At 46.8% G+C, this 27,438-nt stretch overlaps 1 protein-coding gene across 1 annotated transcript; it reads left to right on the top strand.

Annotated features, from left to right (window-relative positions):
* The first annotated feature begins 1,148 nt into the window (after window positions 1–1,148).
* YWHAG (tyrosine 3-monooxygenase/tryptophan 5-monooxygenase activation protein gamma) lies at window positions 1,149–26,010 on the top strand. The gene is made up of 2 exons (XM_080941170.1): window positions 1,149–1,439; window positions 22,782–26,010. Exons 1-2 carry the CDS (start codon window positions 1,353–1,355, stop codon window positions 23,436–23,438), a joined length of 744 nt encoding a protein of 247 aa, XP_080797296.1. The 5' UTR covers window positions 1,149–1,352; the 3' UTR covers window positions 23,439–26,010.
* Window positions 26,011–27,438: the final 1,428 nt, after the last annotated feature.

Below are 27,438 nucleotides of genomic sequence, written 5' to 3' on the forward strand. Positions count from 1 at the left end.
AAAGTCACTGGAACAGGGTTGGTGCTCAAGGTGTTGAATAGATGAAGCAAAACATGCAGTCAAAGCCATTGTGTTGGTACATACCTATAATTCCAGAACTTTGTCTGGAGCCAACTTGAGAGCTATAAGACCCTGCTTCAAGCCAAAAACCTATAAAAACACAACGAAAATAAAATACGCAGTCAAAACTATGGGGGGGGGGGTGTTAGTTCAGGCAGGCGTTGGTCCAGTTCACCGGAGAGGAAGAAGGGAGTCCCCCAGGGTCAGTCTGCAGACAGCTACACCATTTAGGGAAAATAAGCAATATACCGGGCGGATATGTGTCATTCCATGATTTAATCCAGTTAAATCCGGTGTCAAAGTGCATCATTGGAGAGGAGACTGCAACCTTGGTGTGTGTGTTAGACAGTTGTCCAAGGGTTGCATCATTCACGCGGCCATCTCTAAAGCAGGCTCAACCTTTCGATGGTGGTGGTTGGGCAGTTTGAATTTACAGTGTCTGTACTTCGTTTTCCTACTTTATAATCGTGTTCTTCCCCGACCCCCCCGACCACGACCAGTTACTTCAGTTTCAGAGAGTCCAGATCTGAGGCCCAAGCCTTTTCTCTCCTCTCAATTGCCCAGAGGCCACGGGGCGAGGCCGTGAATCAGCACTCGCTTAGACTAGAGCAGGCAGCATCCCCGCCAGGGGTCCCCAGCGGCTGCGGGTTTAGACCCTTCCCCCAACCCGGTCCGCCTCTGCCTGAGCGCTATGCGCGCTGGGAGATGTAGTCTCCACTGCCCCTTTGTCCTTGGTCTGCTCTGCAATTCAGTTTGCAGCAGGTCAGACTACAATTCCCAGGAGTCCACACGCCAGAGGCTATGCAAAAAAAAAAAAAAAAAGGGGGGGGAATCAGGAGGCAAGGTGAGATGGGTTTGATGAAGCTGAGGATTTACGGTGAAGTGAAGAAAGGCGCACATTAGGGAGCAGTAGACAACTGGGGATACGCTGAGAAAACCGCGAGGAAACACCGCAAATGTTCCAATAAGGGAGAAGCCCAGTAAATGCAGGGTCGGGCGGGACCCGGTGGGGCACGCGCATGCGCGAGTGGGAGGCGACTTTTACGTCACTCGTGTGGGCGGGACCGCAGGGGGTTGTCCGCCCGCGGCACGCATTGGAGCCGCAGCCTCCTTGCGCCGGGTCCCGCGGTCGCAGCTCGTGCCGCCTCCTTCTCGTCCTCGCCTCAGCAGCTTGCTTCGTGGGTCGGTCCCTCCGACACACGAGCTCCAAGCCGCTCCTCTCTTTTCCTAAAGCCCTTCAAGGCGGTCTTCGGTTTCCTTCTTTCCAGCCGACCCTCTTCAGCCCCGCGAAGATGGTGGACCGCGAGCAACTAGTGCAGAAAGCCCGGCTGGCCGAGCAGGCGGAGCGCTACGACGATATGGCCGCGGCCATGAAGAACGTGAGTGTCTCCTCCCCTCCCCCCTGCCTCGCCCCAGCCGCTCCCGACACGGCGTTCCTCGGCATGGAAGGCATGCTCAGGGACATGTCTGGTCACGATTGTAGGGTCACCTCTCTATCTCACTCCTTGGAGGGGTTGGGGACGGGTCCTAGTAAGTGGCTCATGCACCCGAGTGGTGACGCGGCCTCTTTCCCAGCCTCTCCGAGTTCGGGGCTGGGGCGGGGTCTTGCGTGGCTGGTCTCTGATGTGGGGTGGGGGTCTCTCTGTGACCCTGAATGTCCAGAGACCTGAGTTGGGAGCCGTGCGCATCCTTTGTGCCCCACTTCCCCTCCTCCCAGCTTAGGCGTGGGGGCGGGGGGACCGCATGGATGCGGTTCCTCTTTCTCTCCCTGGTGTCTGGGCGGCGCCTTTCCCATTCACTCAGCAGGTCTTCCAGTTTGCCGCCTCCCCACTCCATCAGCACCCCCCATCTTCCTCACTGACACATCCTTTAAAGACATTTCCGGAAGAAAAAATATATAGACCCAAAAGAAAGAAAGAAAGAAAAAAAACAAACAAACCCGGGCTCAATGATGTAAAATCGAAACCACCTTGCTCACGTTTTTCTTAACAAAAGGCTTCCTTTTACTCATTCCCCAAAGCAATTCTGTTAGGAAGGGAGGGTTACGAGTGTCGTTGGCATTCCCATTCATGGCCCTCTATGTGGCACCTTCATTTTTCATATTCATTTTCTCTTTCAAAGGGTTAAATATAATGCCTTTGAATGTTACCTGACTGAGACATGCAGTTTCTCTTTTAATTGCAGGCACGAGTCTGCAGAAATTCGTTTAAGTGTAAAAAAAAAAATTGTCTGATCTGATACTGCAAACAAAGCGGTGGTGGGAGGCAGTATCAAGTCATTCCAGAAGATTCTGCATTTGTCATATTGCAGAGAGCCTAGACTGGGTGGAGGCTGGGAGGAGTTATTTTAAAGGGGAAAAAGTCTTTAAAAAAATTTTTTTTTTGTTAAATGTATCTGAGGCTTTTTTTCCCCTGACCTAATGCATCCTCATTCTGAGAAGAGAATACAGTAGCATTTTTGTTTGAGATGTAAAATCCTAACTAGTTGCACCATTTTGTCAGTTATACTCATTTATTAGTGAATTAGGAACCAGTTTGCCAGCAGAGGGGGGGAAAGTCCTGAATATTGCAAAATTCAGTAGGAAAATTGATATTCGGGATTCCAAAAATTAGTAATTGAGTTTTCCACTCCCTTAATATCTAACTTCCTACCTTATGTAACAAAGGTTGTTAAATGCATCTCTGGTGTAAAGTGGGTGCTGGCTTGCTCCTTTCATGTTAAAACCTTACAAATGAAACAGTAGAGAAACAATTCAAATTTAAATGATTTTTTCTTGGTTTTTCAAAGGCGAGGTGCTTATCTTTTCCTAAAATGAGCTACAGATGTTTTTCATTTTACAAAAAATAATTGGTTTTAAAATCAGAAATAGTGTTGTATTAGTGTGTTGTTAAAGTTACCTTTTTTAAAAAACAGTTTAATGATTAAAGGATACAAGTTGGACTTCCAGTAGGCCACTAATGTTGGAAATGTCTTCAGTTTGTGATAACTAGACTCTAATTTTCCCCTATTTCTAGTTCCACAGGAGAGCGAGTGACCTCGCACCTGTATCCATAGCAACCCAGTGATGTCACACACAATGACACAGAGGCTGCAATGCACCTAAGGGCTGGTAGGGAGTTTTCAGATGGCATTTGTCCAAGGTAATGCAGAAATGAGCTGATAAGCCAGGTGGCATGGAACACTTACTTCATCTTCTACCAGATGGGCCTTGGTCCTCAAAATAAAAAAAAATTTATTTTGTTTTAGAAATGGGCAGTGACATCTAGACAAGCCCATTCACCTTAAATGCCCATTAACAAAAGTTAACAGTATTTAAGTTTTTAAGCCTTCATCTCCCTTATTTAAAAAAGAAAAGAAAAAACAATGAAGGAATGAATGGATTTCTAAGTATAAAAATGTCTGGTCACGGTGAGAAGGTGGGGTGTGCATTATAAAAACCTTAAAATATGGTGGCTCCCGTCGGCCATCTGCAATAGCTGTTAGGGCATAAGAACCCAATACAAAATATTTTACATCTAAATGTGGGGAAGGTTGTGTTTTACTGACAGTACTTTGGAAGGAAGAACCATTTGTAAAATAAAGACCTTTTGAAAAAGTTTTCTCAAACCTATTTTCTGTGGTTTTGAGAATCTTCTCACTGTGAATTTTCACACAACACTTAACTGAAACAGGGTTGGTTCCTCAGTGTGCTAGCTTACCCAGCTGCCTGTGTGTGAGTCCCTGAGTTCAGGTCTCAGTAGAAGAAAAACTGTAACAGCCTCTTTCAAGAACTTAGCATGAAGAAAAAAAACTTCATTTTAGGTTTAGTTTATCTAGGGAAATTTTTCTGGGAATGCCGTGGCTGGAATTCGTGCACAGCCATGTCTGGGTGAACAGGATAGAGTTCGTGATTGGTCAGTATTCCAAAACGGGAGAGTTAGGTCATTTAAGATAAGTGTAATCTTGCATTTAAATAGAGGCCCTAGGGGGCTGGAAAAATGGCTCAGTTAATGGTTAAGAGCACCGACTGCTTTTTCAGAGGTTCTGAGTGCAAATCCCAGCAACCACTTGGTGGCTCACAACCATCTGTAATGGGATTTGATGCCTTCCTTTTCTGTGTCTGAAGTCACTGAAGTCAGCTACGGTGTACTCGTATATAATAAATAAATCTTTAAAAAAAAAAAAAGAAAGCAAACAAGGTCCCAGATAGGTTCACCCTGTTAGATGATCTCAGAGCTCCTTCACCCACATTTTCAGGTTCTGTCATCTCTGGCCTATCACAGTCCCAAATGATGAAAATGTAATAAAACTCAGCTTCTCACAGTCTGTTGTTATAATTGTTCTGTTTTTCTTGTCAGCTCTTACTCTCTCTGTGCCTGTCTTAGAGATTAAATTTATCACAGGTATGTATGAGATACAGTGTTTGGGATTAGCTGTAATTCCAGGCTTCTGCTGCATATTTTGGGTGAGGGGAAGACCACAGGGCTAGTTTTTCTTTGGCTTTCAGTGGCCTCTTGAGAACATACTATTCTGAGTGGGCCACTGGTACTTGCCTCCTGGGGGAGAACAGGTTCTGGACTAGTCCCCTCCCTGGAGTTCCGGAGTAGGCGCTCTTAACCAGAGGAGGTCACGGTGGAAAAAGTCTGCCATAGTTACATAAGCAGGTCTTCCTGGTGGGATCAGTGGGTTTTAAAACCCTGAATCTCTACTGAGTTCTTCAGGAGCCTGATCGATAGCCATTGTCCTTAATGGAGTAATTGAGGCCTTAGCAGGCTCCTCTCAGGTGGACCTCTGCCAGCTATCCTCAGTCATGGCTTAGGCATCTTGAGTGGAGACGGCATAGAACTGTGTTTCTCATGTTTTCCTTTACAATGCTGAAATGAAGATTAAATTATTTTTTTCCTTTCTCTCTTTAAGAATTACCAGCCATGTGTGTGTAAGCCAGAGGACAACTTGCAGGAATCAGTTCTCTCTCTACCATGTAGGTCTGGGGATTTGAACCTCAGGTCATGCATCTTTATTGCCGACAAGCATCTTTACCTGCTGAGCCACCTCACCAGCCCCTAAGTACTTTTTTCCACCCCCCAAGTTATTGGGGGGAAAATGCTCATGTGCTTACTGAATTCTTTGAGATAAAGATGTGGTTAAAAATGTATGTTACCATTAGATTCTTATTAAAGGCAGACCCCAGCAGCTGGATTCCATGGCTAATACTTCAGGGGCTGTCATTTATGAAGATTTAATTCTGTATTATTGAAAAGAAGGAAGAAAATGATGGGTTTTCTTTTTCCTTCCCACCCCCCCCTTTTTTTTTTTTTTTTTTGGAGACAGGTTCTCACTGTGGAGACCAAGCTGGCCTTGAACTCAGAGCTACCTTTTTCAGCCCCTTTGTCTGCCAGGGCTGGATTACAGGACTGATACTTCACATCCAGCTGATACATGCTGGGGTTTTGTTTTTGATTTTAGGTAAAAGTCGCAGCATATTAACTTAGCCCAATAGCACTTACAACTTAATGGGACTTGGTATTTCCTACATCCTTAAGCAGTCATTGCCCCCAGTTCAGAAATGGAAGCTGGTATGGCTGGGAATATAAAGGCAGGACACGTATACATGAACCTGCCAAAAGGGACAAGGCCTATGTTCAAAAAGAGATGCTGGTCTGTACTGCATTGTGCTGGGTTTCAGAACGTGATTACCTACTCTGGAATGTGCCCACCACCACTCCCAGTCTGGTAATTGTCTTTTGGTCTTTATTTTTGAAGTCTGACTCCTTCATAAAGCAGAGGAAGGGACCTAGCTAGCGTTTAGCTAGATGTGTATTTCCATTTAAAGAGTCACAGTACTTAAAAGCCATATAATGCTAACCTAAACAAACGAGTAATTCATCTGAAATCTGAGCAAACGGTTAAGCTTTGGGAGGTTGTGAAAACATGGCTGGTGTGTTCTTACCAGCCCAAGGCTGACTCTTGTGAATGACTTCCCTGCTGTACAGTAGTAGGTCCCTCATGAACACTCCCCAGGCTGCTGCTGGGCCTGCTGAGCTGTTGAAGCTTGGCATTCTAAGTTGGGAGATGGGGGGTGTGTCTTAGTTACCAACCATTCCTGTGGCTGACAGGAGTGTTTCTTCCTCTTCTCACTCACCTGCAGTTCTACCAGCTGCAGCCCTTTATCTGACTGGGCATCTCATTCCGTATTCCTACCAGTTTCATGAGAAACATGGCAAGAAAGGTTTTTTTTTTTTTTTTCAGAGCTGAGGACCGAACCCAGGGCCTAGCGCTTGCTACCACTGAGCTAAATCCCCAACCCCAGAAAGGTTTTTTTTTTAATGTGTGAGTTTTGCCTGCATATAAGTTGCACCTGGTGCATGCATCGCTGAAGGTCAGAAGAGGGCAGCAGATGCCCTGGACAGCTGTGAACTACCATGTAGGTGCTGGGAACCAACCCAGGGCCAGTGAAGGCAGCATTTGCAATTAATTGCCAAGCATCTTTCTGGTCCCTCTCTTCAAAGTTGTTACGTAGCTGAGGATGATCTTGCATTTTTTGATCCGCGTTCCCCCCCCCTTTCAAGTGCTGCAGATGAAAACCAGGGTACTGTGCATGCTAGGCAAGCACTGAGCTACATCTCCAACCTCTTGTTTGTTAATAGTCTGTTTTTAGTTTTGAGACAGGGTCTCACTGTAGCCAAGACTGCCCTCAAGCTAGTGATACTATTAGAGGTGTTTGTCACTGTCTCAAGGACCTCTGCTCATATAAACCCATGTTGTATTCTGTGTTCCACATGCTAAATACTCCGGTCTCACTGGAGGAGCCGCCTTTCCCACCATTTTAGGCTATAAGCTATAAACAACAGCCTGATGGTCCTTCCTCCTTTAGTAGTAGTAATTTTTTTTGTTTTTTTTGTTTTTTGTTTTGGTCCTCAGATTCCATTTTAGGTATCAGTTATCACTTAGGTTATAAAACTATCATCTGGTTGGCTTTAAAAAAATTTTTTTTTTACTTGATGTGAGTATGTGTGTGTGAGCTCAGGTGCCCACAGAGGCCAGAACCAATGGATTCTGAATCTGGAGTTTCCAGCCACAACTGAGATATCCGATACATCCTCAGTTCTCTTGCTGCTTTTGAGACAAGTTCTTTTATATATATATAAATAAATTACCAGCAGGCCTTGCTTGAATTTGTAGTTGAAGTAAGATTATGATCTGTGCCACCAGGCTCACCCCCAATTTTTTTCTCTTTTAAAAAGGACAGGACCACGCAGTCCTGGATGTCCTGGAGCTTGCTATGTAGACCATGCTAGCCTTGAACTCTCTGCCTCCCCAGTTCTGGCATTAAAGGCATGTACTGCTGCTAGGTGTCACCATGTCTGCCCCCTTTTCTTTCTGCTGTTTGATACGTTTGCAAGGCTAGGCAGTAGCTGTCAGGAACAATTGAGAGATTGATTGAGGCAGGTACTTGCTGAGTGGCTGGCATGATACCCACTGTGTATCCCAGATGGGCTGGGTGGTGGGATCACAGACATCACTCTTTCAGCTCTCCTTTGGCAGGACCTGGTGGAAGGTAAGCAGATGGCCATCAGTGTTTCTCCTCAATAGAATGATCCCAGTGTGCATGGAGCATTAACTTCGCTTGTTAGTTGGTAAAAAGGAAAAAAAAAACATGCCCCCCCCCCATGTAGATATGGTTTTGGGTAGGCCAGGCTGGCAAGTACTCACCATGTAAAACCCTAGGATGATCTTGAACATCTGACCCTCCCGATTCTGGCTCTTGTACTGGGATTACAGGTACCACTTGAGCAGGCCAGGATGTTGTTAGATTTAAATATTTATTCCTGGAGTTTTATGAGCCATTTGACATGGGTGCTGGGAGCTCATGCACAAGCAGCTGAGAAATTTTTCCAACCCTAGATCTGGCTTTTTCTTTTTCTTTTTCTTTCTTTCTTTTTTTTTTTTTTTTTTTTTTTTTTTTTTTTTTTTTTTTTTTTTTTTTGAGATATTTCATGAAGCCAGACTTACCTCATAATCCTAAACTTCCGATTCTCCTGTCTCTACTACCCAAACTCTGGGATCACGGGATTGTACAGCCATGCCTGCTTTTATGCAGTGCTGGGAATGGAATCAGGACCTTCCACAGTGCTAAGAGGGCCCTCTGAACTCAGCCACATTCTCAGCCCACACTGTAGAACCTATCTTTGGAAGGTATGAACATCATCTTTTTGGTATCTTCACCATTCTGAAAGTCAGTACATACTCAGGCCTCCATATTTAAGAATTGTTTACTTAGGAGCTCAGTTTGTGGTGCTTGTACTTTGAAGGCATGGGAGTCCAATTTTTTCTTTTGGTGTTGATAGAAGGTCAGCTGGGGTTTATGTGTTTACTCATCTACTGTATTAATGAGCTCCACTCATGTCTACTCACCTTAAAGACTTGGGCTCTTTGTGCTGTTGAGGCTGGCCCCAAATGTGGCAGGTGTCCTCTCCTGCAGAGTAAGTATATAGGCACCCTTTTAACCCCACTGAATTTGTGTGTGTGTGTTAGAATCACAGGCAGTTGTGAAGCCCTTGACCTGTGTGGTAAGAACCAAATTCAGGTCTTCTGGAATGGCAGAACTCATGGAGACCTGTCACTGTCTCCCAACCTCTGGGTCTAAAGGCATGTGCCACTACTGCCTGTGTAAGGCCTTGTCCTGGCTTGCAGTACTGGGGTTTGAATGTAGAGCCTCACACATGCCAGGCAGGAGCTCACAGAAATAAGTTGAGAATGGTCTGGGGTGGTCTCTTGTGTTTTGTCCTAAAACCCAGGTGACTGTAGTGGGGAAACTTGTAGGACATTGATTGTATGTGGGAGATTGCATTCCTTCAGCAATATAAACTGCAACTGTACACACACACACACACACATGCTCTCCACTTTACAGCATATTGGCAATTTCACTTTAAATACGGCGTTGCTTTCCTGGCTCCCTTTGGGATTATTTACCATTTTGGAAGATGGTTTTTTGACTACTTAAAATTACCCCCTATTTGCCACAGATGCCCAAATTACCAGCAGTATCTTTACATTCAAATATAACAATTTAAAAGTGTAGAGGTTTTTTTTCCCCCTTAGGGCATTAAATCCAGATGGTAGGTAGTTTATTCCCCTCTGGTGTTAAAAATATCTTAACCATCAGTTCCTACTGCCACGAGGGACCTGAAATTCTGGGTGGGTTGGGAGTGGGTAGAGATGGTGGTGCCAAGCTTGTGGGTGGGTAAGCTGTTCTGCATGGAGGGCTCCTCTGTCTTTGTTCTTTGGCTTTTTTTTTTTTTTTTTTTTTTTAAATACAGGGTTTTACTTTGTAGCTTTGACTATCCTGAAACTCACTACGTAGACCAGGATAGCCTTGAACGCAGAGATCTACCTGCCTCGGCATCCTGAGAACTGGTATTAAAAGCATGCATGTTTCTGTGCCTGGCTTGCTGCTTCTTTTCTTTTTCTTTCTTTTTTTTTTTTTTTTTAAGGAGTAATTTTGTTCTTTAGACTCTGTTAGAACAGCTCCCACCCAATCTTGGAGACTGTATATTAACTTCATTCTGCTTTTTTGTTAGGAACTGTTGTCTCCCTAGCTTGTAGGGTTGGGGGTAGAAGGAGGTCAGAGGCCAACTTGCAGGAATGTGCTGTCTGCTTCCATCACATGGGTCCCCAGGGATTGAACTCAGATCATCAGGCTTGGTGGCAGTCGCCTTTACGAACTCCACCCCTGCTAACCTTTGTAACTCGCAGGGGCAGCTGGATGAGGCCCACTCAGGCCTGTGCACACCTGCTGCAGCATTAGTGTATGGAGGCCAGAGGTTTGTCTGCCTCTTCAATTGCTCTTCATTATTTTCTCTACGCTGTTAATGCTTTAATTCCATTAAAGGGAGTGCATGGCACAGAACATAGTAGAGGACAACTTTTGAGACAGGGTCTCCTTCTGCACCTGATAGGCTAGTCTGGCTGGACAGAAAGCCCTAGAGCTTTGTCAGTCTATCCTGTTGGCACTTCACGGTGTGTGCTGCCACATGTGTCTTTATATGTGTGCTAGGAGTCAGAAATGAGATTATCAAGGGGAGGGCATACGATTAGGGGAAAGGGGTAATATCTGAAATGTAAATGCAGAGAATATCCAATTAAATAAAAAATCAGGTCATCATACATGTGCGGTAGTCCTGTTGCTCACTGATCCATCTCCCACTGTTGGAAATAATTTTTCCTTTCAATAGGCAGCAGTGTGTGGTTGTGGAAACGGCTAATCCTCATCTTCTGGGGCTCTAAGAGTTTTTTGCTCCTGTGAGCTACATAAATTGTTTCCCTCCCACAATGAGAACTGGCCATTTAAATATTTTTCACAAATGACCCACATCATATGTGTGTGGTTACTACTGTCATTATGTAGTATTTTTACAGTTTTACAGCGAGAAGTGAAAGGAAAACAATAAACATTCAGATTTTATCCGGGTAGTGGTGGCCGTGTACACCTTTAACCGGGTCTATAGAGTGAGATCCAGGACAGCCAGGGCTACATAGAGAAACCATGTTTCAAAAAACAAAGAAAAACCCCAAAACAGCAACAACAGAAGAAAGATTGAGTTTGTATTGACATTTCTTACTTAGATCTGTGGTACAGGTTTCCATAAGCGGCCATGTTGCTGACCTTTCTGCACAGGTTTGGGTAGAAGTTGCTGTAGACCACACATTGACCTTGAATTTCTGTCTGTTCTGCCTCTGTCTCTTGTGTGATGGCACTTCATGCTAAAGGCACCCCACCAGGCTTCTTGTATTTTTCTTCCTAGGTTGGCTCTTTCTTTCTGTCCCAGATTATATGGGGATTATAGCATTGTGCTGCCTTACCTGACAGTGTTTGTTAATGTTGGTATATATTCCGTTGGTTATCACTGACTCTTGATTCAATATGTTTTAAATATCCTTTAACTGAGGGGATGTTTTGAGCTTTAGCATGAGGAGCTGAGTGTGGAGATACTGCGGGGGAGACGCCAGGCACAAAAGTGGAAGCACCTCACTGGAAAGACATGGGTCCAGGAGGAAGGTGAGACCTTTTTGTCCACCAGAAATGTCACCATTTTAGCCAGGTGCAGTGGCACGAGCCACAGTGCAGCTCTACAGAGGGACAGTGTAAAAGAATTGCTTGATCACGGCTCAAGGCCAGCCTGGGTAACCTAGTGAGGGCATCCTGGTCATGAGTTTCTGTGTAGCTTTGGCTGTCCTGGAACTTGCCCTGTAGACCAGGCTGGCCTGAAAACTTAAGAGATCCCCCTTTCTCTGCCTCTCAGGTGCTGGGATCAGAGGTGAGTGCTACCACCACCCGACAAGTCCTGGGTTAGACAACAATAGAAGCTGGAGAGGGTTCAGTAGGAAGGCTCGAATTCAGAACTGGACACACCAAAGCTTGTGTGGTGCCGCCCATTTGTAACCCAGTGCTCTTAAGGGGAGGTGGGAAGTGGAGGATCCCCAGAAATTCACAAGCCAGCTTAGCTTAATGCATGCAGTGGGAAACAATAAAGGGACCACACTCCAAATAAAATCAGATAGGCCCTGGCTCAAAACAGTTGGAGATGTATGGACTATCTAAGGGGCAGAGATAGAAATCATTTTTTATTTCTTCTCAATGGGAATTTTTAAACAATTCAGTTATCATGGATAGGTAGCATCCAGGGAAGAGAGTAGGAAGTCTGGAGCTGTTAATACTGATTTACAAGGGAGGCTCTTGTTCAGCTATTAAGTTAGATGGAAAAGGAGTCTGGTGAAACTATGTAATCTCAGCATTCAGTGAGCTGAGGCAGGGGAGTTGAGTCCCAGGTTAGCCCTGGCTACATAGCAAGACCACGTCAGTAAACAAATGCAGACTGTGGCTTGCATTTTCAGTTTACAGCCGTCCAAGACAGCCATTTGAAGTATAAATGAAGCCGGGCACTGGTGGTGCACACCTTTAATCTCAGCACAGGGGAAGCAAAGGCAGATCTCCAAGTTCGAGGCTGCCCTGGTCTACAGAATGGATAATAGGGGTTGGAGGACGGGGGATGGACAGGATCTGGTCACATATGCTCAGTCTGAAGAACACCTCAAAGTTGACCTGTTAGGAAACTACATGAAAGGCCCCCAGAACAATGCAGACTAAAAGTATTGTTTCACTGAGGCGATAAACTGAGGGTTGGAAGAGTAGCCCGCTGGTTGCATGTGGGCTAACATGCTTGTCTCATGTAGCTCAGGTTGGCTTTGAACTCACTGTAATCGGGTGCCTCCCAACTCTGGGTGCTGAGATTATAATCATGTATTACCATACCTTTCTTGTACTCCAGTGTCTGCCATCTGGACTACATTCATCTCTAGCCCATGTGTGCAGTTCTGGCTTTGAGCCCCAAGAACCTCTCAGACTGGTAGGGTTCACCTGAGCTCAGGGACCTTATGCATGAAAGCTGTAAGTATTGACGTTGAGCAGTAGGAGTTGACAGTTACACAGTGGCTGGAACTAGGCAGACCAGGGATGAAGACCCGGAAATCACATTAGCCAGGGAAAGAAAAGGGGGCATTGCTGGTGAAGCTTTGCTGTCCTGGGATTTATCCCAAGGGGCAGTGTATGCTAAGCTACCATCGCACCTTCCCTGGGGCTACAGTGAACTAAAATACAACATGAAAGGCTGGAGAGGTGGCTCGTGGTTAAGAACACTGGCTGCTCTTCCAGAGGTCATGGCTCAACCATCTGCAGTGTGTCTCATTGTCCTCTTCTGGCCTTCAGGTGCACATGCAAGTGTTTGTGGTGCTGGTGTGCAGATGGAGAACAAAGGAAGGGAGGGATGCTGGCACTGTGGACAATTACCAGCTGCTTCATTTTCTTTAGTCTTATTTGAAGTAGGGTGGCACTACAACCCTGACTAGCCCCATGCTCAGAGATCCACCACCCACCTTCCTAGTACTGGAATTAAAAGTGTGTGCCATTGTACCCAGCTATGGTTTTCTTTTGTTTTTAGAGACGGGGCCTTACTGTGCAACCTTTGCTGGGATTAGAGGCATGCATTACTAAGCTGGGCTTCCAGCTAAGTTTTTAACAGTCTATATATTTACTGAGAGGTGTGCAGGGTGTAGATAGAGGTATGTTTGTATGTGTGAGCCATGGAGCAGGAGTAGGTTTTCCCTTTCCCTCTTGAGTCCTAGGGTCAGGCACAGGGTGTGTGGGGTACTGGGCGTGGGGTCGCATTCCTCTGAAAGGCTGGTAGGAAGGGCCACCAGGCAGTCTGCAGTTACTCCAAACCCAGCTTCATCCATCCTCTCTTGTCTAAACCTTGAGTGGAAGCTTGCCGTTGGGGCCCCTTCCTGTAACTCGCGCTGAGGGGTGGAAGCTAGAGGACCAAGAGCTCATTGTTATCTTTGACTGTGCATGAGAGCCTAAGACACAGCTGCTGGAGAGATGGCTGTGCAGTTGAGAGCATTTCCCACTCTTTCAGAGGACACAAGTTCAGCTCTTAGCATCCAGCCCACAGCTGCCCCGACTCCAGCATACTCGGACAGACACAAATACAGTGTGTGTGTGTGTGTGTGTGTGTGTGTGTGTGTGTGTGTTGTCTTGGCTGGCCTGGAACTAACATGATTTTTTTATTGCATTTATTTTTATATTTTTGTTTGAGAGTGACTTTTAACAAGATAAACTCCCCCAGAAGCAGAAGTTTAAGGAAAGGACATTGCTGAAGGAGCAGAGGGCAAATGCTAGAGAGGAGGGAATGGGGCTGGGGGTTATTATGACTCAGTGTGTCTCTGTTTAAGGACGTTTTAACCGACTTAGGTTTACCCAGTTTTGGAAAAACATTTTGACAGCTAAGCTAACAAGATGGCATGTTGTATGGACTTTTATTCACTGTTGAGAATAGCTAGTGTGAGCTGCCTCAACTAGGCTTCTCTTTCCAGCTTAGGGGAAGTTTCTCCCTATGGTAGCAGGTAGCTACTTTCTTAGCTACAGGAGGTTCAGGTATACTGAGGGTTCAGGTAACAGGTTGAGTTCACAGTGTAGAAGAAGCTGGTTCCCCCTCAATCTCTCTTAAATAAGTGTTATTTTATGTGTGGGTGTTTTGCCGGCATATTTGTTGACCCATATGTGTGCAGTTCATGTAGAGGCCAGAAGAGGGTGTCAGCTTTGCTGATGGTTCTGACTGCCTTCTGGGTTATGGAACTGGAACCTGGGTCCAGTGGAAGAGTTACCTGCTACTTCTAAGTGCTGGGCCATCTCTCTAGTCCCAGGTTCCATGACTTGAGGGGAGGGCTCACAACCATCTTTATAAACACTGTCACTAGTGTAGATTCAGTCACTCCACAAATAGTGACAGTGCCAAAAGGATACCATGGTAATTGGCTAGTGAGTCGCTGGAGCAAACTGGTCACAGTGGGGCACTGACCTGAAAGTCAGGGTTGTCCAGCTGCAGAGCATAGAGCTTTCTAGTGATGGGGGACCAGGTTGCCATATCTTGGATGCTGGTAGCGTAAGGTAGCTTTCCTCTACAGCACGGATATTTGGGTGTGGCTCTGCTGGAGGTGCTGTTGGTCTTTAATGTTTGTCCCTTGTATTGGTTGGAGGTGGTGCCCATGGCCTCTTTCCAGCAGAAGCACATGTAGGGCAGGAGAGGGTTCGTAGCACCCATATAGACAGACACACTTGGTGGCACCTGTCTGAAATCCTAGCCTGAGGGAGGCAGTGACAGGTGGCTCTCTGGAACTTCCTGGCCAGCCTACTCAAGGTTTAGGTTCAGTGAGATAATATCTCAGAAAAACAAAGTGGACAGTGAAAGACATCCAGAGTTGTCTTGACCCAGCCCCCATTATATACATGTCAACATGAACACAAAATTTGGAATGCTTTGGAAGTCTTTGGGTTTTGTTCTTTTTTTGTTTGTTTTTGTCTTGTTTTGTTTTAAAGCTTTATTATTTGGGGCTAAAGAGATGGCTTTAGATGGCTCGTACTTAAGAGCCACAAGTAAGCTATTTCACAGGACCCAGGTTCATTTCCATAACCCAGACTGCAATCAGCCATCAGCAAAGCTGATGCCCTCTTCTGGCCTCTACAAGAACTGCACACATGTGGGTCCACAAACATGCAGGCAAAATGCCCCCACATAAAATAACACTATTTAAAAGAGAGATGGGGGACCACCCTGCAAACTGAACCTGTTACCTGAATCACCTGCAGCTGCTAGGGACTTCAATTCCCAGTACCCACATGGTGGCTCTCAGGTGACCTGCCACTGCCCTTATTTTCAAGATAGGACTTTATGTAGCCCTGACTGCCATGGAACACATTCTCAAGATCAGGCTGGCCTTGAATTCAGAGATCAGCTCAGCTCTATTGTTTTGAGACAGTTTCATGTAGCCCAGGCTAACCTTGAGTACCTGCACCTTCCGCTTTCATGCTCCACATGCTGGTGTTAGAGGCTGTGCCACTACCCCAGCTTTATCTTCCTCACTTAGGAACAACAGTACTAGGTCATCTGTAGGCTTGAAGAATTACAATTGGGTGAGCAATCCATTTCTGACTATAAGGAGAGTCTGTGGAACCTAGGCACATAGCTATAATCTCTGCAAGACCTTAATGTGAACCATGTAGATCCAGGAGCCCTTGGAAACCAGAAGAGGGAGTTAAATCCTGCAAAACTGGAGTTAGAGATGGTTCTGAGCCTCCTCGTGTCTGCTGGGAACCAAATTCAGTTCTTTGCAAGAACAGTGAATACTTCAAACTATCAAGTCATCTCTATCAAGAAAAACTTTGGTACAGGAGCTTGTATGTGTCCTGGGATGGTTTGGAACTGCCCCCTGAATGCTGGGGTTACAGGAATATGTCACCACACCTGCTTTGATCTCCAGAATTTTTTTTTTTTTTTAAAGATTTATGTGAATACACTCTTTGGATACACCAGAGGAGGACATCAGATCCCATTACAGATGGTTGAGAGCCACCATGTGTTTGCTGGGAATTGAACTCAGGACCTCTGGAAGAACAGTCTGTGCTCTTAACCACTGAGCCATCTCTCTAGCGCCAATCTTCTTAGTTCTTGGTGGGTGGGGGTTATTTATTCCTCTGCTGCTCTGGGTGCTGGGACTGGGGAAAGACATTTTCTCACTTGGAGTCACACCTATAAAGTGAGTTTATTTAATTGCCTACTTTGCAGGGTAACTGTAGAAAGAACTTGGTGACTGTTACAAAGCCGGAGTTCCAGCCCAGTCTTACTCTCTCTGACACCGTGACCTTGGCCCTGAACATGCCATGGATGGCTCCTGACACTAGGGTTTTTTTCCCCAGGATTGTTCCCTTTTGCCCGGTTTACCCAGCATGATAGCTGTTGGCAAAACCTGGGTCTGGTTGTTACTGTCCAGCTGGAACCTCTAAGCTTCCCAGGAGACAAGCTTTCTGAGCCAAGCTTACCATAGCATTTGGGAGGTGGAGGTTGGGGGGTGACCTGGGCTACCTGACATCCTGCCTTAAGACAACAACAGAATACCCCCCTTCCCCCCCAAAGCCACACTTTTCCTCAAGACACTAAGCCCGGATCCACCACACAAAATAATCCATGTCTTCAGTGTAGATAGCATAGTGTGGCTGAGTCCAGGTGCTCTAGGAGGTTTGATGGATTATTCTCTGTTGTCCTTTAAGCACGTGCTCCCTTGTCACACTGAGGCAGGGTCTTCGTGTCCAGCCTATGGCCTTCCTATCTTGGGCTACTGAGTGCTGGCTCATCAGGTCTCAAAGGGTGTGATGCCTCAAGATTTCTAGGATACGCATGTTTTGGGGGTTTCCTTGGATTCATTGGTTTGTCAAGATCCGTCTGCTTATAGCTGAGATTGGTTGTGGTGAAAGTTGGCAAGGCCCAGTCTGCAGAGGAAAGGCCAGGCATGGGCTGCCAAGGACATGACATGGGGTGATGTCTGGCATAGCCAGACAAGTGGAAGACCAGTGGGCACTGGGGAAGTCTTCTGAAATCCTTAGATTTGGGGGGGGGGTATTCAGTACACAGGATGCATGGAAAAACAAAACCATGTCGTTTGTGCAAAGACTGAATGGTTCTTACCCTGGGGGGGGGGGCGTTGGTAAAAAAAACTCAGTCCGAGTGCCCAAGTACCAGCCTTTAAGGGTCAGGTCAGCCTTAAAGACAGGCCTTCTAAAGATGGCCATGGGGAAGTTTTTCTGTTAACCCTTTCTGCATATGTGCCATTTGGGTTGATTCTTCGGTTATGTAACATATCACATTCTTTCTCAAGTTTATTAGTGAGTATGGGCTGCCTGGAAGATACACAAATGATTGTAATCAACCAGAACTGTGTCTGGTTATTTCCCAGTCAGTACGCACATTCTGGAACATTCCATAGATGCCTGTGCATGTGTGTGCCTTACAGTTTGCCACCTTGTTTCTTCTGCTCCCCCTATAGGATGTTCACTGCATCTGCCTTTTTCATGGCGTCTTAGCCATTTTGTACAATGGTATATTGGCTCATACACAAGGTTTAAAGCAAGACTAAGCGGAGTCTCTGTGTGCCCCTTGCCTCAGCACAAGCAGAGCCCCTCTCCCTGCCAAGGTCCTCACCAAAGTAATGTTTGCTTCACGAACCTGCATTGATTGTTACATCTGAAGGAGGACAGGATCTTCAGTAGTCCAGGCTAGCCTTGGACACCCTACCCTTAGCCATCAGAGGGCTAGCTAGGGTTGCAGGTGTGTGTCACAACACTGCCATTGTTTGTACCATGCAACCGTACAATCTACTTTAGCACTCCCTCTTGGTGCTGCGTAGAATATTACTGTGACAGCCACAGCGGAGCCTGTCCCTGAAACTGCCGCTGTTCCCTTTTGTGACTTCGTTGCCTCAATTCTTTTTTTGTGGGGATTGTCTTATCTGATGGTCATGTTTGTTTATATTTACCACCATAATTGTTGCCTTAATTTTTATCCAAAAGTTGGTACAGGATTCTTTTCAGACACAGTTTCCAGTATCCAGGGATGACTCAGGACCTGTGGTCCCTTGGCCTCCACCTCATGAATGCTTACACAGGCACACTCAGTGTGTGGTATTAGAGGATTCAAACCCGGGCCTTAACTGTGTAATAGCTCCAGGGATCTGACTCTCATGTAGACAAACATGTAAAACACCAATGCACATAAAATAAAAATAAATTATTTTAAAAAATGGATTATACTCAGCAGGGGTTTGGGGGAGTGTAGGCTAGAGGATCAGGAGTTAGTCTTTTATTCTCCCATGGAAACTACTTCATGGATTTGATTTTCACTTAAAGGTAGGCTAATTTTATGGAGTTACAGACAAATGTGATCTGCCATGTGGGTGCTAGGAATTGAACTTAGGTCCTATGGAAGAGAGCTATTGCTCTTAATCACTGAGCCACCTCTTCAGCCTTCATGTTCTGAGGTGGGGGTGGGGGGAGGGCAGGTGTGTGTGTGTGTGTGTGTGTGTGTGTGTGTGTACACACTGGTGGCCCCAACTGACATTGCAGATACGCTCTGAATGACTCTACTCCAGGGCTTAAGGTCAAAGTCATCCAGGTATTTCCTAAGGGTTTCTATATAGTTGCTAATCTTAGGAAAGAACAGTTTTGCTCAGTAGTGAGATGGGGAGCAGTGGGTGCTGCTGATACTATTTCTGATACCTTTCAGTCACTGATAGAAACTTCAGCCTGAGGTAGGAGTTCAGGAAGGTCATTTCCTCAGCCTGCACCACAGGTTAAACCCAGCAGCCTTTTCGGGATGCTAGGCCAGCACTCTGTAGTCTCTGCTCTCTCCACCATCTTAGTTCTAAAGCGAAACACAGTTCTGGAGGACAGGGATTTATAGTTGCTAAGTACAGAGAAGGTAGTCTGCGACAGGGGCACATGATTGACAAAGGGGTATGGTGGTGTATGTCTCATGATGAATTCTGAACTCTACTAGGTTTTTCTCACCTTTGAAAAAAAAAATACAAAAAGCCTTTTGGGCCAGGTGGATGGCTTAGCTAATAAGGATACCCACCTCCAAGTCTGAGGATTTGAGTTCAATCCCTGGGACCTAAATTCTGAAAGCACTACATATACACATGCATAAATAAGTAAACAACTTTTAAAATGGAAAAATATTTTAAAGGGGGATAGGTACAGGACATCCTCTTGCAGGGGACCCAGGTTCCGTTCCCAGCACCCACACAGCAGTTCAGCCATCTGTAACTCCAGTTCCAGAATTTTACTTTTAATACCTTCAGGCACTGCACACACATAGCGAATGTACATAACATGCACCAAAACTACCATACACATCATGTAAACAAACATTTAGGCTCTTGGAGATAGCTTAGTAGTTGGACTCTGTTCCTTCAGAAGACCAAGGTTTGGTCCCCAACACTCAACATGGGGTGGCTCACAGCTGCCTGTAATTCCAGCTCCAGCAGACCTGATGCTTTCTGGCTTCTGAGACGTCCACACTCAGATGTGTACAATTAGAAATCATATACAGGGCTTAAGTCTGTCTGCATCTGTGGGTGCACGTTTGCGGCTGTGGATGGTGCAGCCTGTTTAGAACTGAAGCTGTAGAGGGTGGGAACTGTTGCTTGGGCTCTGGGAACCCAACCCGAGTCCCGTCAGAATAGAAATGCTAATTGCTGAACTGTTTCTCCTGCTGACTTCAGTTTGAAATTACAGCAGGGTCTGTAACTGTGATGGTGTCCTGAGGCTTGATCTATAAACCTAGCTGTCCTTGAGCTCACAGAGTGTCTGCTGCTCACCACTGTCCAGCTGACAAGTTTTTGGTTTATTTGGGGGAAGGGGATATTTTTGGTTTTGTCTTATTTTTTTGTGTTTGTGGGGTTTTGTGTTTGTGTTTTTGAGACAAGATTTCTCTGTGTGGCTCTGGCTGGCCTGGAACTCAGCTTCCCCTGTTTCTGCCTTTCCAGTGCTGGGATTGAGGGTGTGTGCCACCATGCCCAGTTGACTTTAAGATTTTTAAGAGGAAAGAAATTGTTTTTGATACTGGGGATTCCATGTCCTCAGCTTCTGTATTTTTTATTTTGGTATAAAATCCCTCCAAACTTCCCAGGCTGGTCTTTATTTAACCTGCTCTGTTGCTCAGGCAGACCGTGGACATTCTGACTTCTATACTTTGTCTCCTAGTGGCTCAGACCATGGGGTCTGTCCTCCCGGCTCCTTCCTTCCTTTGAGCAGACTCACAGCTTAAGGTTTTCCCTCTAACTTAGTTTTTACTGGCAGAGAACACGGAGAATGTTCCAAATGTGGCTGAGTTACTCTAGCTAAAGGTTGCTGTTGGCCTTACACAACCTCCATGTTGCAGCTGGCTGTAAGGAGACAAACTTACTCTCTGCAAGCTCCCACTGCTGCTTCTGGGCTCTGCAGCCAGAGCAGAGCCTTCAGTGTAGTGCGCTGATGAGGTCACTGGAACTTTAAATAGCGCCCGGCTCTTGGAATAAGGACAGCATGATTTAGGGCAAAGGCCAGAACTAGATCTGCATGGCTGCAGGCACTTGAGCTCTTCGGGCATCTGAGAGGGGGATTGGGTTGCAGCACAGTGGGGCTTCAGTTTCTGCAGAGGCTGTGAGCAGGCCTGTGTCTGTCCATCACGGCAGGGGGTTAGTTCTCTGCAGGCTGCTCATTCACAGATGGAATGTAAAGAGTTGAGAGGGGCAGACCAGAGACAGTCTACCAGGAAGACAGCCATGGAGGTGGTTGTCGATGAGGCAGCCAGAGGCTTGGTGGGGAGTGCTGGAACTGAAGGTTGTCGGCTTCCTTGGAGACATCTTTCCATACTTGTGGCACATACTTCGTTATGAATTAGGCACTCCACAGTGGCCCAAACCTTTAATCCCACCATGTCATAGCCAGAGACAGGCAGATGTGTTCTAGGTCAGCCAGGACTACATTGTAGTGACACCTTATCTAAAAAAGAAAAAAAGCATTTGTCTCAGACACCTAAAGATACCGAAGAATTTTCAGAAATCTGTTTTTTTTTATGGGTATGATAGTCAGTTGGAATATAGCTCAGTGGGTAGAGGACCAGGCTAGCATGCCAGAGGCCCTGGGTTTGATCCCTAACACCACCTAAGAAGTAATGTTGGTTGGGGCCACACAGATACAGCAGTCAAAGCCCAGAGTAATGCAATGGCTTGCTTCTGTGGTCACCCAACAAACTCTGTTTTCTGGGACTTTTGTACTGACCGATGGCCTCAGGACTCCTTAAGAGTTAGCCAGGTTGGTCCATGTAACAATCCACTAGTGGGAGAGGCTAAAGCAGAATTGAGACTTTAAGGCCAACTCTTGTTTGGGTTTGGTTTGGTTTGGTTAGGTTTTGGCTTTTTTCCTCGTCAACCTGACACAAGCTGTGGGCAAGGCTGTGTGGAGGTGTTTTTTTCTTGATTGGTGTGTGCAAGGAGGTGAGGCCCAGCAAGTAACTGAGGCGATGTCAGTCGTGGGTGGTGTGGCACAGGGTGGCGGCAGCTTTACAGCTGCAAGGTTTCCTTGTCTGACTTCCTGCTACTAGTCCCAGTGGAGTTCGAGCGTCATTCTCACTAGGGATGAGATGGCTGGGGGGTTAATTTCAGACCGTCTCATTCCTAGTGAGAATGACGCTCGAACTCCAGCACTAAGGGGCTGCCATACTTGTCCCTTCTTGGTTTTCCCAGTGCTGCAGGTTGGACCCCAGAGTGTAAAAATAGTTCTCTGCTGCTTAGCTGCAGCCCCAACCCTGAGAACTGTCAGCCGTCAGATGATGTTAAATCTGTTTCCCTAGTCTAAGATTCCACAGTAGTCCAAATCTTAAGTTGTTGGTCTTTTCCTTTTCTTCTTCTTCTTCTTTTTTTTTTTTTTTGAGACAGGCTCTTTGTAGCTGGCTGTCCTTGAGTTTACTATGCAAGGCCGACTAGCTTCAAACTCAGATATTTTGTCTATGGATGTTTTATCTACATGTGTCTGCACCCACAGAAGAGGATATTAGATCCCCTGGATTTGTACAGTGAAAAATGGTTGTGAGCCACCATGTGGGTGCTAGGAAGTGAACCTCGGGTTCTCTGGAAGAGCAGCCAGTGACCTCAAACTCAGATTGGCTCTGTTTCCCAGGTATGGGGTTTAAAGGTGTGTGCCACCAACCTCCTGGCTTCTCCAGTTCCGTTTTAAAAATCTTTATTGCATTTATTTATGTGTGATGGGGTAGGTGGAGATCAGGGGCAACTTGAGAATCAGTTCTGGCCACTATAGATCCCAGGGTCCAACCTGTGAGACACCCTGTCTGGCCCAGTCGCCCAGTGTTGACTTCCTTTCTGTGCTGTGTCATCTGTTGGTTGTTATCATAGGAGTAGAAAAACTTCCTTTTTGCTCAAAAGTCAACTTAAGGGTGACTCATTCTTTTCCGGAGGGACCATGATATAAATAAGGGTACCGGTCAGGTTGAGGAAGTTTGCTCCCTTCCCGAGAACGTCAGCCATCTCCTGCTAAGATTGCTAGGGTCCATGTTACATGACAGGCTGACAGTCCTTCTGTGGAGGACACTGGTGCTTGCTACTGTGGAAGCCTCCTGAGCTCCTCCTCCTGTCACTCACCCCGTCCACCCAGACAGCGCAAGTGCAGTCTGTCTTCCTGCCTGCTAATCTGCTAACCGCTTCGATGGCAGATGGAACTTTGTGGGTTGTAAAGATATGCTTCACCCCGTTATCATCGTCTGTGTCTTAACGGTACTTGGTCCTTCCTCCTCCAGGTGACAGAGCTGAATGAACCACTGTCCAATGAGGAACGGAACCTCCTGTCGGTGGCCTACAAGAACGTGGTTGGTGCTCGCCGCTCCTCCTGGAGGGTCATCAGCAGCATTGAGCAGAAGACGTCTGCGGATGGCAACGAGAAGAAGATAGAGATGGTCCGAGCCTATCGGGAGAAGATCGAGAAGGAGCTGGAGGCCGTGTGCCAGGACGTGCTGAGCCTGCTGGACAACTACCTGATCAAGAACTGCAGCGAGACCCAGTATGAGAGCAAGGTGTTCTACCTGAAGATGAAAGGGGACTATTACCGTTACCTGGCTGAAGTGGCCACCGGGGAGAAAAGGGCGACCGTGGTGGAGTCATCCGAGAAGGCCTACAGCGAAGCCCACGAGATCAGCAAGGAGCACATGCAGCCCACCCACCCCATCCGGCTGGGCCTGGCGCTTAACTACTCCGTCTTCTACTACGAGATCCAGAACGCCCCGGAGCAAGCATGCCACCTGGCCAAGACCGCCTTCGATGATGCCATTGCCGAGCTCGACACTCTGAACGAGGACTCCTACAAGGACTCCACTCTGATCATGCAGCTGCTCCGAGACAACCTAACGCTCTGGACGAGCGACCAGCAAGACGACGACGGCGGTGAAGGCAACAACTAAGGCCCCAGGTGGACTGGCAGCGCCCGCTGATGCTACTACTGCAGTCTTTATTTTTTTCCCATGAGTTGGGGGTCGGGTGGGGGAGGGAAAGGGAGGGCTGACCTTCCCAGGGAGAAACCCACGACTGTCCTGTCTTTGATTGCCTCTTTGACATTTTTGCCAAAATACCACTAGTGGAAAGTCAGGCTAGCTATGCTGGTGTCGGAGTAGCAGCCTCACACAGGCGCCCGGACTGTTGTGCAGGCTCGTGCAAGTGGAGCTGTCTGCCTTTAGTTTAACTTATTGCTAGACGGTAGGGTTCTAAGAAGAAACAGCGGAGGTGGACGGCCCTCATTCAGTGCGTTCTGTGGTTCCAGTACGGATTCTTCTGTCTTCAGTTCCGTGGCTGTTTTCTCTCTGGCTGTGCTTTTCTTTCTTTTTTCCTTTTTTTTCCCTCTTTTCTTTCCCCGGGGTGTATACCAGAGAAGTTATTGTTTAGACTATCCAGTGGACAGGCTTACAGTGGAAGGCACAACCTTTATTGAGTGAGACATGGCCCTGTATTTAGAAGTCTCTGACAGGTTGACAGTATTAACACTAAATTGTAGTTTACAGTATTTCTACATGACAGCCATACACGACACCAAGCCATTGGTTCTGAGTTTCCTTTCCTTTGTCACGGCTCTACATCTGTGTCTGGGTTGGTGGTCTGGCTGTTTATCAGCTCTTACCATGGGGAGAGTCAGGGCTTCCCATTAGGTTTTGGTTGATGGGTGCTTGGCAGGTGGCTGTGGGAAATACTTTTTTTTTTTTTTTGGTTCTTCGTCACTCTTTAAGGTAAGCCCGTCACAGAAATAGAACCTATTAAGTACCACACACACAGAGAAAATTCAGGTCTGTATGTCATTTATCAGAGACTCCTGCTCTCAGCAGCCAGGGAATCCGTCTTTAGTGGCACTGCCTGTCGAGTGTCTCTCAGCACGTGAGTCACCCTGCACCTCGTGCTAGCAGCACGCAGGTGTCTTAGGCATCGGGCTGGATTGTAGAGGTGGGGGGTTGTCAAGATGTCGGGCATCCAGTGCCAGCAGCTGAGCCAACAGGAAACCCACTAGGAAGAGGCAGTTCACTCGAGGGAGCCTGGTCCCAAACCAGTTGTCCCTGTCACCCCTTTAACCCCTGGCACCCCTCTCCCAAGTGCTTAGTGGAGGGTAGCCGAGGTGCAGTGGGAGGCCGTGCTCACCCCGTTTGACCTAAGCTCTCCTGGTTTTCCTTTTTGAATGAGATCACAGTTGTTGGAGATTGGCTTCTTTCACGAGATTGCCACGCGGTGACATGGAAGGAAGCTATGCTGCTATGTCCTACATGGTCCGTCTCAGCCCCAGGTCCCTCATTCTCACTGTGGATAAATCTTCCCATAAACATGCCCTGTTGCATGCAGAGGGTGCAGTTCATGTCTTCTGGAGAACCCATGGTCTCGTGGGTTCCCAAGATGGGCAGCACCCCAGACTTACTTTACTTGTCTTCAGAGGCCCTGCAGCCATTTTCTCTTACAGTGAAACCAAGCTCCGACTTAAGTTGAGTATGCTTAACAGGATGCTGGTGACGTGGCTGTAGGAGGTCGTCCCTCTGCACAGTCCTAGCATGCCCTTCCTCAGAGGCCCCTCCTCATGCTAGTGTGCAAGCACCCACTAACCGAGACCCACGGAAGTCTGCAGTGGAGGAAGCTTGGCCACCAGAGCCTTGGACAGGGGTCGGTGGGGCTTCGCCTGGTCTGTCTCCATATCCGCAGTGAGCATGTCCCTGTCCCGCCTTGTCCTGTTTGGAAATGACCTACTGGAATTGCAAAACCTCATTTCTCTTTAAATTTCAGCCGTGACCTTTGCTGTGTTCTAGAAAAATCATGTGAGGGTAAAACTGAAGAGGGAGAGCAGGAGACCTGCTTGGACGGCTCCTTCTGTCCTTTACTGTTGAAGCGCACCTGCCTCTGAAGCTGTCTCCAGTGCCGCGGTTGCTCCTCCATCCTATTGATACAGTATTGTGCATGCTGGTGTTGTATTTCTATACGGTAGCTTGACATTTATTAACTTACACTGTAGGTGTTATGTATTCCTATGACAAAAATTAAGACTTCAAAATTTTTTTAAACTTTTTTTTTTTTAATTTAATTTTTTCCTTTCGGGGTAAAGTTTGCTTTACCAAATAGTGATTGTAACAAATTGATCTGTTTTGGATGTTGCTATAGTGACATGCAGTTCTATATTTTGTTTTTCAGGGGGGAGGGGGCAAAAGAAACACCAGTGTTAGCTTTACTCTTAATGTCTGGTGTTTGTCATGGTGGAATTCTAACTATTGCAGTGCAGGAGAATGCCGCGGACGTTCTCCGAACGCGCCTCTGTGCTTTCTCGTCATGTTATGCAGTGAAACTATTTTTAAGGTCTAATCAAGTGATTTTTTCCCCCCCAACTCCGTGTTTCGCTAAGGAATTATTTCGCACACGGACCATTCTTAGCAGTTTCCTCAGTGATGGAACATTCATGAATGTGAGTCATTATGTAGCCGTCGTACATTGAGCAAAATAAACTTACAGATCTGATGTCGGCACTGCCTAGCTTCATTTAATAGAGTCTAACTGCTTTGTTTTTGAGAATTTGATTGGAGGTGGGAGTCTTCCACCTCCATTCAGGAATGAGGCTGGGCGGTGGTGGGGGCTCAGCAATCATAAGATCAAAAGCAGGGTGTAGCTCAGATGCAAGGCACTTCTCTCGAGGGTGGGAGAATTAGGCTTGACTTCCCAGCACTGCGTGTGTTGTGATCCCAGTACTGGAAACTCTGAGGCAGGAGGGTCACAAATTCAAGGCCAGCTTACCTTTATTATACAGTGAGACAGTTGCCTGGAGACAAGGATCCTCTGCACATCAGACCCCTGTGCTGGTTTTGTTGATGTTTCCTTTAGGAGAGGGACAGCTGGGCCTGAAGAAAGGAGGCTGGGTGGCAGGAGCTATGTCGGCTCACTGTCATGGTGTAGGGCAGAGTGAGCTGAAAGATCAGCCTGCCACCTGAGTGCTGGAATCACAGGCCTGCACCTCTGAGTTCAAGACCAGCTTGGTCTGCAACGTCGAGTTCCAGGACAACCAGGGGTAGACAGAGACACCCTATCAGGTGGGAGTCAGGAGAGAATGTACTAATAATCAAGTGGCACATAGCAGCACCTTGGATACTAAAGTAAAGTCTTAGGTTCAAAGCCAGGCTGGGTAACCAACATAGGGAGCGCCTGTCTTCAAACACAGAAAGTAAAGGCAGCACAGGTGTGGGCACCAGTTGGGCGTAGTGCTAGCGGAGTGACCGCCCATGTGCCTGGGACCCTCCATCTAAGAACTTTGGAGGTGGGCTTGGGATAGGCTCTTTCTACTGAGGACATACACTCCTGTTGCTGATTTCCCCACTCTATTTATGCGTGATTACCACATGGATTGGCCTTGACACCGGTCAGCTGAGCCTGCATGTTGACTCACAGGGTGATCGGGTAGCCAAGAATGGCAGTCTGGGCATCAGAGCGAGCTTGGGGAAATGGTAGTCGGGTAACACTGGTCTCTATTTCTGGGATTGACATTCAGTAGCCAGATTAATCGGAACACTGAGGCACCACAGACAGCTTGCCTGGTGGGCCTGCCTCTGTCATTTTTCCAGTTGGGCTGTGGCAGCCTCCTGCTGAATCTGAAGAGCCACAAATGTGGCCTTGTGAGAAACTGGATGTCTGTGGGCAGGGTAAGGGACGTTGGTTCACCTCACACAAGGAAAAGACAAAGGGACGCCAGGGAAAAGCCAACTAGTGCTAGGACAGTGGTTCTAAACTTTGTGCTGTGACCTTTTTATTTATGTCCCGACCCCCAAACAAAATTATCTTCATTGGCACTTTATAACTGATTTGCTACAGTTATGAAATCCAGAGGGGTCCTGACCACAGATTAAGAACCACTGGGCTAAAGAGGCCCTGACTTGCCAACAAAACCAAACAGCTGGA

Source organism: Micromys minutus (genome assembly GCF_963924665.1).
Source record: "Micromys minutus genome assembly, chromosome: 29".
Classification (NCBI taxonomy): Eukaryota; Metazoa; Chordata; class Mammalia; order Rodentia; family Muridae; genus Micromys; species Micromys minutus.